This window comes from Poecilia reticulata, linkage group LG12 (genome assembly GCF_000633615.1).
Source record: "Poecilia reticulata strain Guanapo linkage group LG12, Guppy_female_1.0+MT, whole genome shotgun sequence".
Lineage (NCBI taxonomy): Eukaryota > Metazoa > Chordata > Actinopteri > Cyprinodontiformes > Poeciliidae > Poecilia > Poecilia reticulata.
This window is the reverse complement of record NC_024342.1, coordinates 5,122,534-5,137,921: the sequence shown is the minus strand read 5'-3', so window position 1 is coordinate 5,137,921 and position 15,388 is coordinate 5,122,534. Positions and strand designations below refer to the sequence as shown.

Sequence of the window (15,388 nt, the reverse complement as noted above, 5' to 3'; positions counted from 1 at the left end):
TCGAGTGGTAACCCCAAAAAATTTTCACCAGCTCTGAGCCGCAAGATCCGATTGGCTGTCTGTCAAGACACTGGACGATCCTCCACCCAAATTAAGGCCATTACTGGTGCTGACTGCAGCCCAATAACCATCAGACGGCATCTGCGAGAGAAGGGCTTCAGAAACAAAAAACGTCTTCAAAGGCCACGTCTTCTTCAACACCACCAAATTGCCTGTTTGGACTTTGCAAGGGTGTACCAAACATGGGACATTGAAAGGTGGAAGAAAGTTGTCTTCTCTGATGAGAAAAAATTTAACCTTGATGGTCCTGATGGCTTCCAACGTTACTGGCATGACAAGGAGATCCYACCTGRGATGTYTTCTACACGGCACAGTGGTGGGGGCGCCTTCATGATTTGGGGTGCGTTTTCCTTCAATGGAGCTTCAGGTTGTGCAGGGGCGTCAAACAGCAGCTGGCTGTGTGGAGATGTTGCAGCRGGCATCCCTCATGACTGAGGGCCCTCATCTGTGTGGTAATGATTGGGTTTTTCAACAGGACAATGCTGCAGTTCACAATGCCTGTTATTCTTCCAAGAGAATAACATCACTCTTTTGGACTATCCTGCATGTTCCCCGGATCTAAACCCAATTGAGAACATTTGGGGATGGATGGCAAGGGAAGTTTACAAAAATGGACATCAGTTCCAGACAGTGGATGCCCTTCAACACTTGGAGCAACGTTCCCACTAGCCTCCTGGAAACACTGGCATCAAGCCTAAACGATTGTTTGAAGTCATCAACAAGAATGGTGGAGCTACTCATTACTGAGTCCTTTTTTTTGACACTTTGATTTCTGTTTTGGGGTTTTTTTTGTTTTTTTTTTATAGCTATGGTCTTAAACTTTTGATCAGCTGAAAAAAATCATGTTTGAGTATAAATGCAGTTTTCAGAAAATTCCCCGCTCAAAAGTTTTTGTCTCTTATGCTGATTTTTCTTTGAACATTGTGAAGCTCTACTTAAAACCTTCTTAAGATCCAATAGTGCAAAATACAAATTCTTGCAGTTTTTTAACTGGTCTTAAGATTTTGATCAGGAGTGTATATGTATATCCCATGATTTAAGAGACATTTGATTTTGTAATTTAATGCTTTGAAATTGGGCCTCTATCTCTTTAAGAAACTCCTGCTCTTTCTGAAGTTCTGCCTTCAGGAAGTCATCACAACATGGCTCCTCTATTAACCCATTAGCAATGTTTTTACTAATGTTGCACTGAGAAGTAGCTCCTTTAAAAGTTGATTTTACATAATACTGTCTCTAATGGCAATTATTTTTAAGCCAGTATTTGGGACCCCAAATATTTATTTATTTTATTTTATTTTACAAATACATATTTTGCAAGTAAACTCCTAGAAAAATCCTCAAGTGAGGTGTCTTAATATTGTTGGGTTTTTACTAATATGAGCAATATTAGTGACAAAAAGTTATTCCATCAATAGAATTTGATATAGTAATTATGAATCTATATTATTTCCTTTAACATGTGGCCATCTGCCAGGCTTTTTAAACCAACAATGCAGTCATTTGTACCCAACAATATGTTGGTCTATCTACCAACATTTATTTGTAAGTGAAAAATGCACTTTTGGTGAAAAGGGCTCCAGCCCCAGGGGCCCACGTCCTTCTACATCCGGCCGTGGTCACAAATCAATGCTTTAGCAGCATTAAAGCAATGGAAAAGCTGCTTCTACAGTCACCACACATTTAGTGACATTTCCTCCCCATTCTTATGCCAAATAGCTCCATCTCAGTCAGACTGGATGGAGAGAGTCTGTGAAAGTCAATGTTCCAGTCATGTTGCTGATGCCCAGTTTTAATTTAGGTCATGGTTTAGCCTCTATTATTCTAAATAAATATGTTTTGGACTAATCAGAATTTGTTCTTCTACATGATTGGGACACATTATGTCTTTTCATTGTTGGCCAGATTTGTGGAGTCCTTAACAAAAAAAAGAAACTGAAAAAATTCAGGAGGTGTGAATACTTTAGCAACATACAGTAGTGGCACAACGCCCACTGGAAGTCAAACAGTTGCAATTTAAAAGAGAGAAAAAAAGAAAAAACCTCAGAAAGCAACATCCTGGTTTGGCCTTGGGAGATGAAAAACAGGATGAGTTCTTTGGCCTTTTTGGAAAGACAAGTCAGAGTGGAAGTGGTGTGTTCTGTTTGTATAGAGGCATGCGAGAGTGATCGAGACCACACGGCTGGTCTATGACACACAGGGTCTGCTTTGTAACGAGAAACTGTGAAAAATTGTTCACTTAAACAAACCCTTGTACCTGTAACCGCAACAGCTTCCTGTAGTGCAGGTCCCTGGCTACTCTTTACTCCAAACAACTCAGTTTGATATTCTGCTGTCGGCCCCGGGCCGCCGACACGGGAATCTCCAGGGAGCTGGACCTCGCTCCCACCCCGTGATATCTGAGCGTCCTTATACCGTACGGCAGCGCCGCCGGAGGCGCCAGGAGTTTTTAACTCCCAAGAGAGGTCAAGTCCGTCGGACACAACACCCGAGGCGGTCAGGGTTCCACGCTCATCCTCGGCCTCCGTCTCTGAAACCTGTGTCTGTGGCGGGTCTAAAATTACAGAGCTAGTGACATTGTCGTCCAAGACTGTAGGGGTCATCGGTTCACGGTCGTCTGAGGCAGCTAAATAAAAAGTGAAAGTGGCTACAAGGAAAAAAACAAAAAGGCACAAATCCAGACAGAATGACATCTTATCTCCAGTGCTTCCAGAGGACTTACTCAAATGTTTATCAATCTATCTGATAGTACAAATGTATGCTTAGTTTAGACGTGCTAGGTACATTTTTGCATAGTTTACATAGTCACTATTGCATAAAATGATATGTTACTCCTTAAACTCTTTTTCACAAACAAAACACTGCTGTTGTTTTTTTATTGTAAATCTCACAATATTGAAATGAGGTGAAAAAGAGTGTCAGGTACGTTTTGTAAGGCGCCACAGGGTCTAATTTATACAATGGAGTTTTAGGACCAGGCTGAGAAATTTTTTTTTTTTACAAAAATAAATTCACAATACTATGAGAAAAAATGTGTAGGACCAAAGTCATGTTGCGAGAATAAAGTCGAAGAAGCAATACGAAACTAAAGTCATTCTATTAAGAGAAGAAAGTTGCAATAATACGAGAATAAAGTCATAATATTAGAAGTAATTTTATGAAAATTCCTCCATGGAAAATAATAAAGAATTTAAATGAAGACTCTTGAACACCTCGTGAAGACATACTTGTTTAAAAATAAGAAAATGTTTAATCTTTTAATACATCAGCATCAGATTCATATTAGTAACAGGACTTTGAAATGATTAAGCAAATGAAAAAAAAAACAAAACACGGATGTGCTAAGCTGGTCACATCAGATCTCAAAAACTCAAAGCCTTTTACTAATAAAAACCTTTTTTTTTTTTCAAAATTTTGTAACACTTTCCTGGCAATATTGCTTCTTTATTAATATCATGACTTTTATGCTCGTAAATAATACAAATCTTAGTCTGGCCCTCGTGCTCCTTAAAAAAAACTACAATCTTCACCAGGTTTTATATGGTCTTCCGTTGATACATTTTTTTAAAAAGACTAAATATCTGAAGCAGGCTCTAACGGCTCATTTTTCGCTACACTTTTCACCAATTTTTCAACAGGTCGCATACAAGCCTAAAACCATTAACCGAAACTAATATGTTTAAAAAAGTAAAATGAAGATGAGCATTTAGAAAAAAATATCCACCTGTAAAATTCGATTTCGAGTTCTCGGGCGACCCACCTGTGGACGCCGTCAGGGAGACGGGTTTGCTCCTCCTGTGTCCCCGCTCCGCCGCCAGCGTCAGCGTGTAGCTCGTACCGGGAACCAGGTTCTGCAGCACGTAGGCGCTTTCAGAGGCCGGGATCTCCATCTGCTCCGCATGGCCGTCTCTGGACATGTACGCCAGCCTGTAGCCGCCGACCTTGGCCTGGGGTTTCTGCCAGGCGACGGTGAGAGACGTCTCGGTGGAGCGGACCTCTCTGAAGTCTCTGGGGGGGTCGAGGTCTGACAGAGCACAGCAGCTCGCATAAGAAACACAACTCGTCATCTCTTGATATTTCCTGATGTTTCCTCGACACGTAATCGTGAGTTATTGGTGCTAGTGAAAGTTTTATCTACGCTTGTATCAACAGAACGTTCTATGGATTGTATGGAGGAAGTGTGTTTGGACAGCTGTGTGGAGTCTTCTCTCACCGGTTGCTGCGTTTGTGGTGGCAGGGAGGCTTTCTCTTTCGTTCTTCACAGCTGTCACTCCCACTCCGTACTCCGTCCCTGGCTTCAGCCCTGGAGCAGAAACAACATGGAGGGTAAATGATGACACGGTGAGAGTAAAGGAGCTCTGGAGCATCACATTAATGCACACACTGCAAAAACACACAGTTTTTTGTTCTAGTTTCTAGTGTAGATTATTTCACTTATAAAATAGGAAAAATGTCTTGTGATAGCGCAAAAAATCTGCCAGTAAATTATTTTAGAAATATTACGAAATTACTGACTTAAAACAGGCTCTTATATCTTGCTAAAAAATATGACAGCATATTTGGGCCATTGGAAAATGAAAAAAAAGAGGAGTAAATTTTCACAAGAAAAACTCTGAAATTTGAGATTAATCTCAAAATTATTGAATTAATTTTCTGAATTTTAAAGGTCAATAATTTGGTAGAAAAACTCAGGATGTTTTAGACTAGTCTAAGAAATTGTCTAGAAAAAACCCCAACTCAAATTCTGAGTTTGAAAATTTAAAAAATTTGCTACTTTTTGAAAGTTAGAAAATTCCAAAAGAGAAAAATGTTCTACTTTACACACAGAAATTTCTCAAAAATTTCTGAGATTAATTTTAAAAGTTTATTTCAAGCCAATTTTCAACTTGTCAAACTGTGAAATTTCCTTTTTTCCTTCTAGAAATATTCTGAGTTGTTTGGTGAAAATGTACTTTTTTTTCATCTCTAATACTCTGTGTTGGAAAAACTTCTTGTGAGTTAGCTTTGTCTTATTTAAGTGCACTAATATATTTGCACTAGAAACTAGACCAAAAAGCCTTGGTAAGATTTTTTGGTAAGATTTTTGTGTTTCTGCAGTTCTTTATTTTCCCATACTGACCAGTGATGGTGGCCTGCGTGGTGTGTCCTGATCCTCGTGGGAAGACTTTCTCGCCGTGAGCGGAACCAGAGATGGGACTGTATTTCACTCGATAACTGCTGACATCAGCCTGACTGTTGGTCCACTCCAGGGTGATGCTGTCATCGGTCTGAGACACAGCCTGCGCGTCTGTAGGGGGATCCAGAGCTGAGGGAGCAAAAACATGGAAGTAATTAGAGAAGTAGAGCAGCTTCCGCCTGGAAAATGAGTAAAATGTGTTCCAGTGGATTATAGTATGCAACAGATATCTTACTTTTTGAGTTTTTAAATGTTGCTTGTTATTTTTTTTTAGCAGTAGCTGATACACCAAACAGAGTAAAATCCAGATTCCTACCAACAGCAAGATGGATTGAGTTCTGTGACCAGGTCAGATGTAATGCTCTGATTATTATTAATATTCTTTTCTTTATTTAGTTATCTCTGCGATGTACTCTGAGTAAAATTAAAAATTGTCTGTTCATTGCCACCACGTGGTCAGGTGTGTGAATTGCAATCGGTCAAAATGACGGACGGCCTTCAGAGTTTTCCGTCACTTTAAAGAAAGAAGGTCTAAGACGGCAAATATTTGGTTAATTTGATCTATGGTCTAACATTAATATCTGCCATGTCTAAGTTGCACAGCTATTTAACCAAATATGTGGAAATTATTAATATAATGTTCCAAAAAGGGGCTGCACAGTGGTGCGGTTGGTAGCACTGTTGCCTTGCAGCAAGAAGGTTCTGGGTTTAGTTCCCGGCCCGGGGTCTGCATGGAGTTTGCATGTTCTCCTCCCACAGTCCAAAAAAATGACTATCAGGTTAATTGGTCTGTCTAAATTGCCCCTAGGTGTGAGTGTGTGTGTGCATGGTTGTTTGTCCTGTGTGTCTCTGTGTTGCCTTGCAACAGACTGGCGACCTGTCCAGGGTGACCCCGTCCTTCGCCCGGAACGTTAGCTGGAGATGGGCACCAGCACCTCCCGACCCCACTAGGGACAAGAGTGTTTAGAAAATGGATGGATGGATATTTCAATAAGGATATTTTGTCCCAAGTAACTTAATGACTCAGATCTCCACCCACTGAGGTAGAGTTGAGTTATTTTGTGCTTGGTGATAGTTTAGTTTTCCTGTTTCTGTGTTTTAGTTTCCATTCAGTCTTTCATTTAGTATACATACTCTTATCCTAGTTCAGTAAATTTGGTAGAATTGCTTTATATTCTTGTATTGTTGGTCCTCATCGCTGTCAATGCGCCTGCCAATAAAGTATGAAATTTTGTTCCAGCATGACTTTCATCAGACTATCCCTGTTTTGTTTTGTTTTACACATACTTTAAAAGGTGTTTGCAACTGGATGTCAGCTAACTTCCTGTCTGCCGTTTTGGAGGAAATGCAGAGCAATACCCAGACACCGCTACTGGAGCAATGCCATGGCGTTAGGTTTCTGAGCTGCTGCAAACTGTGGCAATCCGAGACAAAACGAGTAAATGAAAAAATGCTGCCGTTTATCAATCACAGTCACAAATCGAGATGGATGTGAAGCGATAACTAAGGCAATGAAGATCTGGTTGTCAAAAAAAATAGAAGAATAGGAGGATGCACGTGATTAACTACTACATTGTGTCCTCATCTGCTCAAATCGTTTCCCATCTGTTTAGTCTCTGTTACTGTGACGTTTCCTGAAGGTAGAGCGGTTCAGTGCTCATAAGCGCTCATAATTCAGGGAGTATTTAGTCTTTGGAGCCTGTTATAAGCCTTGGCCGTGGATGAAATATCCAACTTTATTTGAAAATCTTCCATCATTCATTGTTTTAGCTCTTGTTTCTCCAGTATTACTGCATGTGTTGCCATGGGTATGCATACTTTGTTCTTCAGGATGGCCAATGGTTGTGTTGTCTTTCTAAGGGACCACAGCCGTCTGTAAAAGGCAAAAATACTCAAGAGAGTTCAGTCTCTAAGAGTACCTCAATACGCATTAGTTCACACAGTGGAAACCGTCTCAGTATTGCCACAGAAGTTAATATCGACTGTATTCCTTACCTCTTCACTTGGGGGTCCAGCCGAGGAAAATAAATGGCGCTCCTGGATCAGGTGGTTTGCAAACACCAGTTAGTTGCGAGTCCACTAGCATTGTGCCCATGGGCATTTCAGCTTCCACAAGTAAGATTTTCTATTTCCTCCAATATTTTACATTTCCACCACATGTAGTCTTCGAAAAGACGGATTTTCAACAAATAATCTGGACTCACTTTCCACAGAAACATACACTTTAGGTGAATGCTGAACCATGAATCGGCAGTACACTCTATACCTAACTTGACACTTCCAGCTTTAGTATTCGGTTAAATAAAATCTTGCTCTTGTTGTCTTTTACGCAGTGCTGAAATGGTAAGATCACTACCTTTTTGATTTGGCTCCAAAAATGGACAAAATCCACAGAAGAAGTTTGTTTCAGAAACACGGTGATTGCTTTCATATTCCTTAACTGTCACTTACATGTTTTTAGTCAATGTGTCCATGAAGACACTGGTGTCTGCATGACAGCTAGGGGGTTAAATGTTATAAAAATTAAACACTAGCATTCCACCTGCTCTCTGTGGACCAGGACCCCAATCCAGTATCTGTTATATGATTGCTATCAAGCATAAATTAAAATGTTGTGGGCATTTTTTTATTTTATTTTATTTTTGTTACCAAATTCTCACCTGTGGTAAACGTGGTGGTGACGGGGTCACTGGTTGCCTCTCCACGTCTTGAGATGATGGACACGGTGTACTCCGTGTCCGGCCTCAGGTTGTCGGTGTTGTACTGTTTGTCTGGTGGGGAAACGTCCACCGTGGTTCCATCTGAGGGGTCGGAGCTAGGCATGTAAAACATGGCGACCCTGTCCACCGGAGCCACCGGCAGATACCAGCTGATCAGCGCTGAGGAGTCCGTGACATCCTTCACCTCCAGTTGCCTGGGACTGTCGATCTCTGTGGCAGGAAGTCAGAAAGGAGAAATGAACGTTTTGGCAATTTGAAATAGAAACAAAGTACTTAAAGAAACAAAAGCAAAAGAGAAAATATCTTTAAAATGTTGAATGATGTTCCAAGCAAAAGTTATGTTTCCATCCAATTGTCATTTGAATTTTGAGCAAACTTTAAAAATGTCGCCAAAAAAAAGTGAGAAAATGTGAATTAGGCATGTTTCAATCTACTGGTTTCGAGAGAATCGAGAATCAATCGTACTACACCAACCAATACTTTGTCAGATGTTGACATAAACCGTGGCTGTACTCTAATCAGCCATGCAAGCTAAATGTTCAATACGTCAGAACTAATAAGTTTCCATCTCCACCTTCAGCACATTAACTTTTTGAAATCACATGACATAGGCATAAAACGTTTTTTGCAAAAATGTGGAAGCCATTTCGAATTTTGCCGTTTCTGTCAAACTTTTCCAATGTAATACGTCAAAATGCACATCAACAACAACAACAAAAAAAACAATGATGAGGACCCTGTTACTCTTCCCAAAGTGACAATCACGAAAAGTCAACGGAAATTAGACCTAACTTGACATCTGGCAGACGAAGGAAAACCTCTGATCCAAAACGGACATGCTGTTATGTAATGTCATTCCCTTTCACTCCAGCCTCATGTTTACTACCTGCTAAATCTCCCGTGGTAACATGTAGAGGAGACCTCTGTCATTTATATTTTAGATCCACGTTTTAAAAAACCTTTGGGTGGTTGACGTTCTGAAAACTTTGAGCTCTCTTTTATCAGTCTTTTTCTGGGATTTGCGTCAAGTTTCAAGCTACCCAAATAAATGACATCGGCTATGAAATGTGGGGGTCCAGAAATCCAGGGGGCTCCCTGACCGCAGACCTTAAAAACCATAAATGGCTTTGCCAGACACACATCTGAAGATGTTTGGCCTGGCAGGATGCAACCATTGCGTAAGGGCCTTGGAAGGATTTTATAACATCTAGTATTGGGTATTGGAGCAATAAAAAAGTCACTTAACAGATGATAGTGGCTACAAAGAAGAAAAATTACAGGCATGATGTAGCCTTGTGAACTAATCAGAACCAACATAGATTTCCTGTTGTAATTCTTCTCATTATTATGGAATTTCACTCAGCAACATCAATTTACTATTTGTCAGCCTTTATAGACGGCTGGTAACTCAATACTTTCACTAAGAGCCAGGGAGCTCTTTATAACACCAAAGTGCTTTCGCTGAATGATTAAACCCTTCCACTGATGAGGACCTTAGAAACCTACTGGTGGTGACAGTTTTGGATGTTTGGGGGCCTCTGGTGTTGTTCTTTATGATGCTGATGGAGACTTCATACTCCTGTCCCGGTCCGAGCCCAGACTGGAGGAAGTCGGTTTGGGAGGGTTGAAGGGTGCTCACGACTTTTCCGTTTTCTTCTTTCTGCAGAGAAAGACAAAACAATAGAATAAAAGAAAAAAATATCCTGCAGAGAGAACAAACAAAATTTATAACTGCAGCAGTTACTGAGTAGTTCATATTGTCTGATGAACACAAAGTACTTGTATCTTAAAGAGATGCTTGACGGGAAAACACAAAAATAAATTTAAGACAAGCATCCATGGGGACACAACACAAGCAGTTTTTGCACTTACACTAATTTTTGCATTTGTGAATGTAAAAATTTGTTTGCATTCACAAATGCAAACTAATTTTTGCACAAGATAGTACAGCATGCTGTACTATCTTGTGTCGCAGTAACATAAGGCTGCAAACAGCCTGCTCTTTTTATGTGGATCTGCACCAGTTTTCACTAATCATTCAAAGTGAGAAGATGCTGATGCTGATTTCTATAACTTGCATCTGAGCAGGCATTAACAGCAAAGGAGCAGAAGAAACTTAAAGGTCAGTAAAAGGACAGTCTATTTAAAATGGAATACAAGCGAACAGAAGATAGAAAATCAAAAGCTCTGACTTATCAGCAGGCACAGTCATTTTCCTTCAAAGCATGTCTAGCTCAGATTACTTGCAGCGGGTTTAGCTGACATCCAGATTTGCCCTCAGTGAGGGTTATTATTATTTTTTTTTTTCATGTCAAAGCAAATTTAATGGTTAGCGCTGACATAAATCTTTTATGCTGAAGTTTTGAAAAAGCTGGCACAGCTTATTGCCTCTCACTTTTTCCATGATGGTTATTAAACAAGAAGGGAAGTCTTAAGAGAAGCGGCGGGCATACTAACCGTGTTGCGGAAATAAATCTCCCAGCTGTCAAAGGAAATGTCCAGCTGGTCCCAGACAACTTCGACAGAGGTTTCTCTCACTGACTTGAATCTTAAACCTTCTGGTTGTGGGAGATCTGCCAAAATGGAGGGAAAATAGTTAAGTCCTTTATTTATTTATTTTTACCCCAGATGCGAGTTTTAAATAAGTTAGCGCAGCAAAAATTGTGACGTACCTGTAACCACTCGTGCGCTGACAGGAATGCTCCTCTTGTTGCTCAGGACCGCGTAGACGCTGATCAGGTATTCAATGCCAGGTTCGAGCTCTTTAACGGTGGCAGCAGTTTTATCTCCAGGAACAGTGAACTCCATGAGGAGACCCCCAGGACTGGTGGGCACATATGTGATGAGGTACTCTGTGACCAGCATCTCGTTGTTCCAGGATAGGTCCACAGTCTCGGTGCTGACTTCCCCGACAGTTAGGGTCTTAGGAGGAGACACTGGAATAAAGCATTAAAAAAAAGGATGTTGTGGTTTTGTTTTCAGATGGTTTCTCATGCTCTGTGTGTCGGTGAATATCCATTATGTGGCAGTAATGCAAACTCCAGACATACAATCTGGACGTGGTGTGACAAAAAAGACAAACCAAGAGCCTATTTTACATTCACCAAAAACAGCTTAGTGGGTAGTGACTAAGAATAGAAGGAAATCACATCACCATGAATTTGATTTTATATTCTCTTCAAGTTGACACATGGAAACTCTCAGAAAGTAAAACAGCAGAATCCTTCTGTGTGCGTGTGCATATGTGTGTGTGTTAACATTAGGAGCTTCTCACCTTCGGAGCAATCCTCTCCGATGTATCCCTCATCGCAGAAGCACTGGCCATTCACGCAGCGGCCCTTATCCTGGCAGTTGTTGATGCAGCTCAGGTCTGCACAGCTCTCCCCTTCATATCCACTCTCACACAAACACCTCCCGTTGACGCAGCGCCCCCTGTTGTTGCAGTTGTCCAGACAAGCCAGCACAGAGCAGTCATCTCCCGTGTAGCCCTCCTGACAGAAGCACCTGCCGTCTAGACAGTGACCGCGTGCCAGGCAGTCGTTGGGACAAGCTTTCTTGCCACAGTCTTCCCCGCTAAACCCTTCGTCGCAAACGCATTGCCCGTCGACACAACGACCGCGGTTTCTGCAGTTGTTCGGGCAACTCAGTTGACTGCAGTCGCCGCCGACGAAGCCTATGTGGCACACACAGTGTCCTTTGATGCACTCCCCACGGCCGTAGCAGTTTGATGGGCAGATGCGCACGCTACAGTCTTCACCCGCAAAGTCTTCGTCACAGACACACTGGCCGTTGACACAGCGCCCCTTCAGCCGGCAGTTGTTCGGACAGGAAAGCTCGGCGCAGTCGTCTCCGTGGAAGCCGACATCACAAGAACACCGTCCGTTGATGCACTGACCTCTGTTGTTGCAGTTATTCAGACACGCAAGCTGGCTGCAGTCCTCACCTTGATACCCTGAGTCACAGATGCATAGTCCATTGAAGCACGTTCCTCTGCCATTGCAGTCATTCAGGCAGGTGAGCTGGGAGCAGTCTTCACCGCTGTACCCAGCAGTGCAAATACATTTGCCGTCAACACAAAACCCATTGCCGCGGCAGTTGTTGGGGCAAGAGTGTTCTCCGCAGTCCTCCCCGCTGAAGCCCTCATCGCAGTGGCAGGTGCCGTTCACACAGCGTCCGCGGTCGTAGCAGTCTTTGGGACAGATGAGTTCGGAGCAGTCAAAGCCAGTCCAAGGTTCGTCGCACACGCAGTCTCCCTCCTCACAGCGACCGCGGCCCAGGCAGTTGTTCAAGCACCGGCTCTGAGTGCAGTCTCCGCCAAAGAAACCATCGGAACAGACACAAACGCCTCCCACGCAGTGGCCGTGGGCTCCGCACACCACAGGGCAGGTCTCGAGGGCACAGTCTTCTCCGACGAAGCCCTTATAGCACACACATTTTCCGTCCACACAGCGGCCACGGTCCTGGCATCTCCCAGGACACTCGGCCTCAGTGCAGTTGGGCCCCCTCCAGCCAGGATCACATATGCAACCACAGGTTTCGGAGCTGTAGTTTCCATGGCCATTGCAGTACGGCTTTGTTCCCAACTCACCTATACAGAAAAAAAGGATGAAGAAATTGATGATTTGCAGAGTGTCTCATCACATTGGCACAACATTTCACCACAAGGTTTATTAAAATGTAATTCATGAGATGTTGGGCCGTACTTTAGAGACAGAGTAACACTCCCACAATAAAACCTAAACCACTCCAAACAGATGAATCAAACAGATGTACTTAATACTGAGGGAGACTCAGCGGATTGTGCGATATTTGAAAAGCTCTTTTCAGTGTGAAATTTCAGCAAATACAGGAGTCTATTTCTTTGCTGGGTGACACTCCTACCTGTGAGCTGCTCACTGCTGCATTGATCCCTCAAAGCTGAAACCTCTCCTTCAAGCATCTCCAGGCGGCTCAGGAGGTCCTTCAGGCCTGGAAAGTCATCAGTGCAACCACAGGCCTGCCGAGGTATGTTAATGCGATGGGTGAATACAATCTGGTTTTCCCCATTAAGCGTATGTTCGGTGACATGATGGCCTGGAGGGACCGACGATACATCTTTGGGATGGACCTGAGTGCCCTCTGATTCCTCCAGGTCCACCAAGCACAGGGAACTTGCAGGAACATTGATGTTATAAACATGACTGAAAACCACTGGGTGGCCTACACTGGGAAGGGAAGCATTGTGTTCTGTGAGGGGAGAAAGAGTCTGTCGTCGATGGCGGAGGACTTTCTTGACAAGCCCAGCAGTTGATAAACTCATCAAAGTAAACAGAAGAAGGCAGCCCAGAAGACTTTGTGCACCCATGATAGATGTCGGGCAAGGTACGGGTGAAAAAGATACCTGTTTGGACCTCTGACTTAAGGGGCAATCCTGGCTCCAGTGGACAGTCTGAAAAGACCAAAGGTAAAGTGCAATTACGTAAATTTGTCAGTACAATGAAAACATTACGACTACACAGTAGAGACTAATAGAAACAATAGTCTGGTAATAATCAGCCCTTTGTTCTGCGTTTTGGTTTGTACAGCTATGAAGCTAACCAGAATTTGCTTGCACTTTAATCAACTATCCCCCACTGCGAACAGAAATGCATCAAGCTCATCAAGGCGGCTGTTCATGTTAACTCAATATTTGGAAGTGTGACCAACACTGACTGAACGGCTTTATTTCCTCCGCTGCCGCTGCTAAATCTACAGGCAGACTACAATTCTAAATTAGTGCCTTTTTGTTATATAGGGAATGACTATTCAGAATTTATTAATAAGTAAGTTGACTGACGTGACACCAGTATATTGTAGAATAGCAGAGGTTGAACTAGCACTGATGAAAGTTTGAATTCTGATTAGAGAAACACACCAAAGCAATAGAAAAACTGGAATTGAAATCTTTTCAAAAGACAAAAGGTCCCCCTCTTTTACCATTTTTAAAAATTACACTAAAGCAGCAAGTCATTTTCACCGACAAATGCTGGAGAAAATTATGTTCAACTTGACAAACATATCTCTAAACAACATTTCTGAATCATCACCAGTTAATTTTCAGAAGTCAAAGCAAAAAAGAAAATTAGAGACGTTCAAACGGTGTGTAAAGCAACTCAAAAGGCAGAGTAAAATTTTAATGAGGTTTAATTTTGTAACAAGTGACAGACAAATAAGTTAGGAAGGAAAAGATTTTCAGTCCACAGTAAGGTTTTTATTTACAAACAATATCTGCATGGAAGTTTGTTGAACATCCTTTGTTTTATATTTTACTGCTTGGATCGGTAAACCAGCAGCAAATGCTTCCCATTTTGTAATACGGGTAAGCTAAGCAAAGACTACTATGTCTACACACTTTATGTGTATCCACAGACTAATGTGAACAATGTTTGGGGCTATCAATGTCAAAACAAACCACAGATACATAATAGAAAATGCCTTTCAAGCATGCTGGAAAATGTTATGCATCCCTAAAAATGTCTCAAGACGAAAGAATCCACAGCTGTGCTGGCACGTCAGCGTCTTATGGATTTCACGCGTGAATGTAGAAATATCTCAGCTGTTTAGATTCAGCAGAACTTACAATTACAGCAGGGGAAAAATAGTAAAAAACAACAACAAAATCCTAATTCACTCCATCCACTGATGAACCCACAAGTTTTTCGCTTCTTTTAACACCTGGACAACGACAACAATCTGATTCCGAGGAGTCGAGCGATAAGCTCCTGCCGCAGCGTGGGAAAACCTTGTAATGACTTTCTTCAGCATTTGAGTAATGACAGATGACTGAAAATGGATAGAGAAGCCTATTGTGATGAATTACCTCTTCCTCATGACTGGAAACAGCTTCACTCAGGTTTTTTTTAAGGTTACAGGACAACCGACGATGATGCTGTGTGAAACATTTTATCCTCAATCTGCCTGCGAATGTCATTGAGACTGTTTCGTACAGTCTGCTGTTTTGTCTGGTAGACATGTTACTCCTTTACAGCAAGCTGCATATTGGCAGAGCTTTAAGGATTGTGTCATGTCTTTTTTCTTATTATTAGTAACTGTTCAGAAGGAATAAAATTAAAAAAAAAAAACTTGTAGACAGAGGACCAGTACCTGCACTTTTATAAAAAAAATTTTTTTTAAAAAGGACCATGACATGCACCTGGGTTGAGACTGATTCGTATGAGTACAATTGGAAACTTCAACAAAGAAAAACATCTTCAGACGATTTTACTGAACGTTTGTTGCATCTCTGTTGCCATGACAGTAAACTTGTATGTCTTGCCTCTTCTAAATTTAAAAGGACATTATTATACCACAGGGATACAAACAGTTCAAACAGTTCCTCACAAATCAAAAAAAAAAAAAAAAATTAAGTCTTTTCCACAGCCTTTTTATGAGAAACCCAAAAAAGCCAAAAAAATGC

General features: G+C 41.7%; 1 protein-coding gene across 8 annotated transcripts in view; it reads right to left on the bottom strand.

The window, feature by feature from the left end:
* The window catches only part of tnca (tenascin Ca), a 60,678-nt gene that overhangs the window by 24,254 nt on the left and 21,036 nt on the right, over positions 1-15,388 (bottom strand). For 4 of the 8 annotated variants that reach the window (XM_017307976.1, XM_008423452.1, XM_008423456.2 and 1 more), the window contains 10 exons: positions 12,835-13,381; positions 11,228-12,541; positions 10,626-10,889; positions 10,411-10,526; positions 9,460-9,613; positions 7,894-8,163; positions 5,177-5,362; positions 4,271-4,360; positions 3,818-4,081; positions 2,315-2,704 (listed from right to left, as the gene is read on the bottom strand). In XM_017307976.1, the coding sequence (XP_017163465.1) occupies positions 2,315-2,704; positions 3,818-4,081; positions 4,271-4,360; positions 5,177-5,362; positions 7,894-8,163; positions 9,460-9,613; positions 10,411-10,526; positions 10,626-10,889; positions 11,228-12,541; positions 12,835-13,297 (3,511 nt within the window). In that variant the 5' untranslated portion in view covers positions 13,298-13,381. The remainder of the gene's footprint in view (positions 1-2,314; positions 2,705-3,817; positions 4,082-4,270; positions 4,361-5,176; positions 5,363-7,893; positions 8,164-9,459; positions 9,614-10,410; positions 10,527-10,625; positions 10,890-11,227; positions 12,542-12,834; positions 13,382-15,388) is intronic. The other 4 variants (XM_008423454.1, XM_008423455.2, XM_017307975.1 and 1 more) reach the window with 1 other exon arrangement.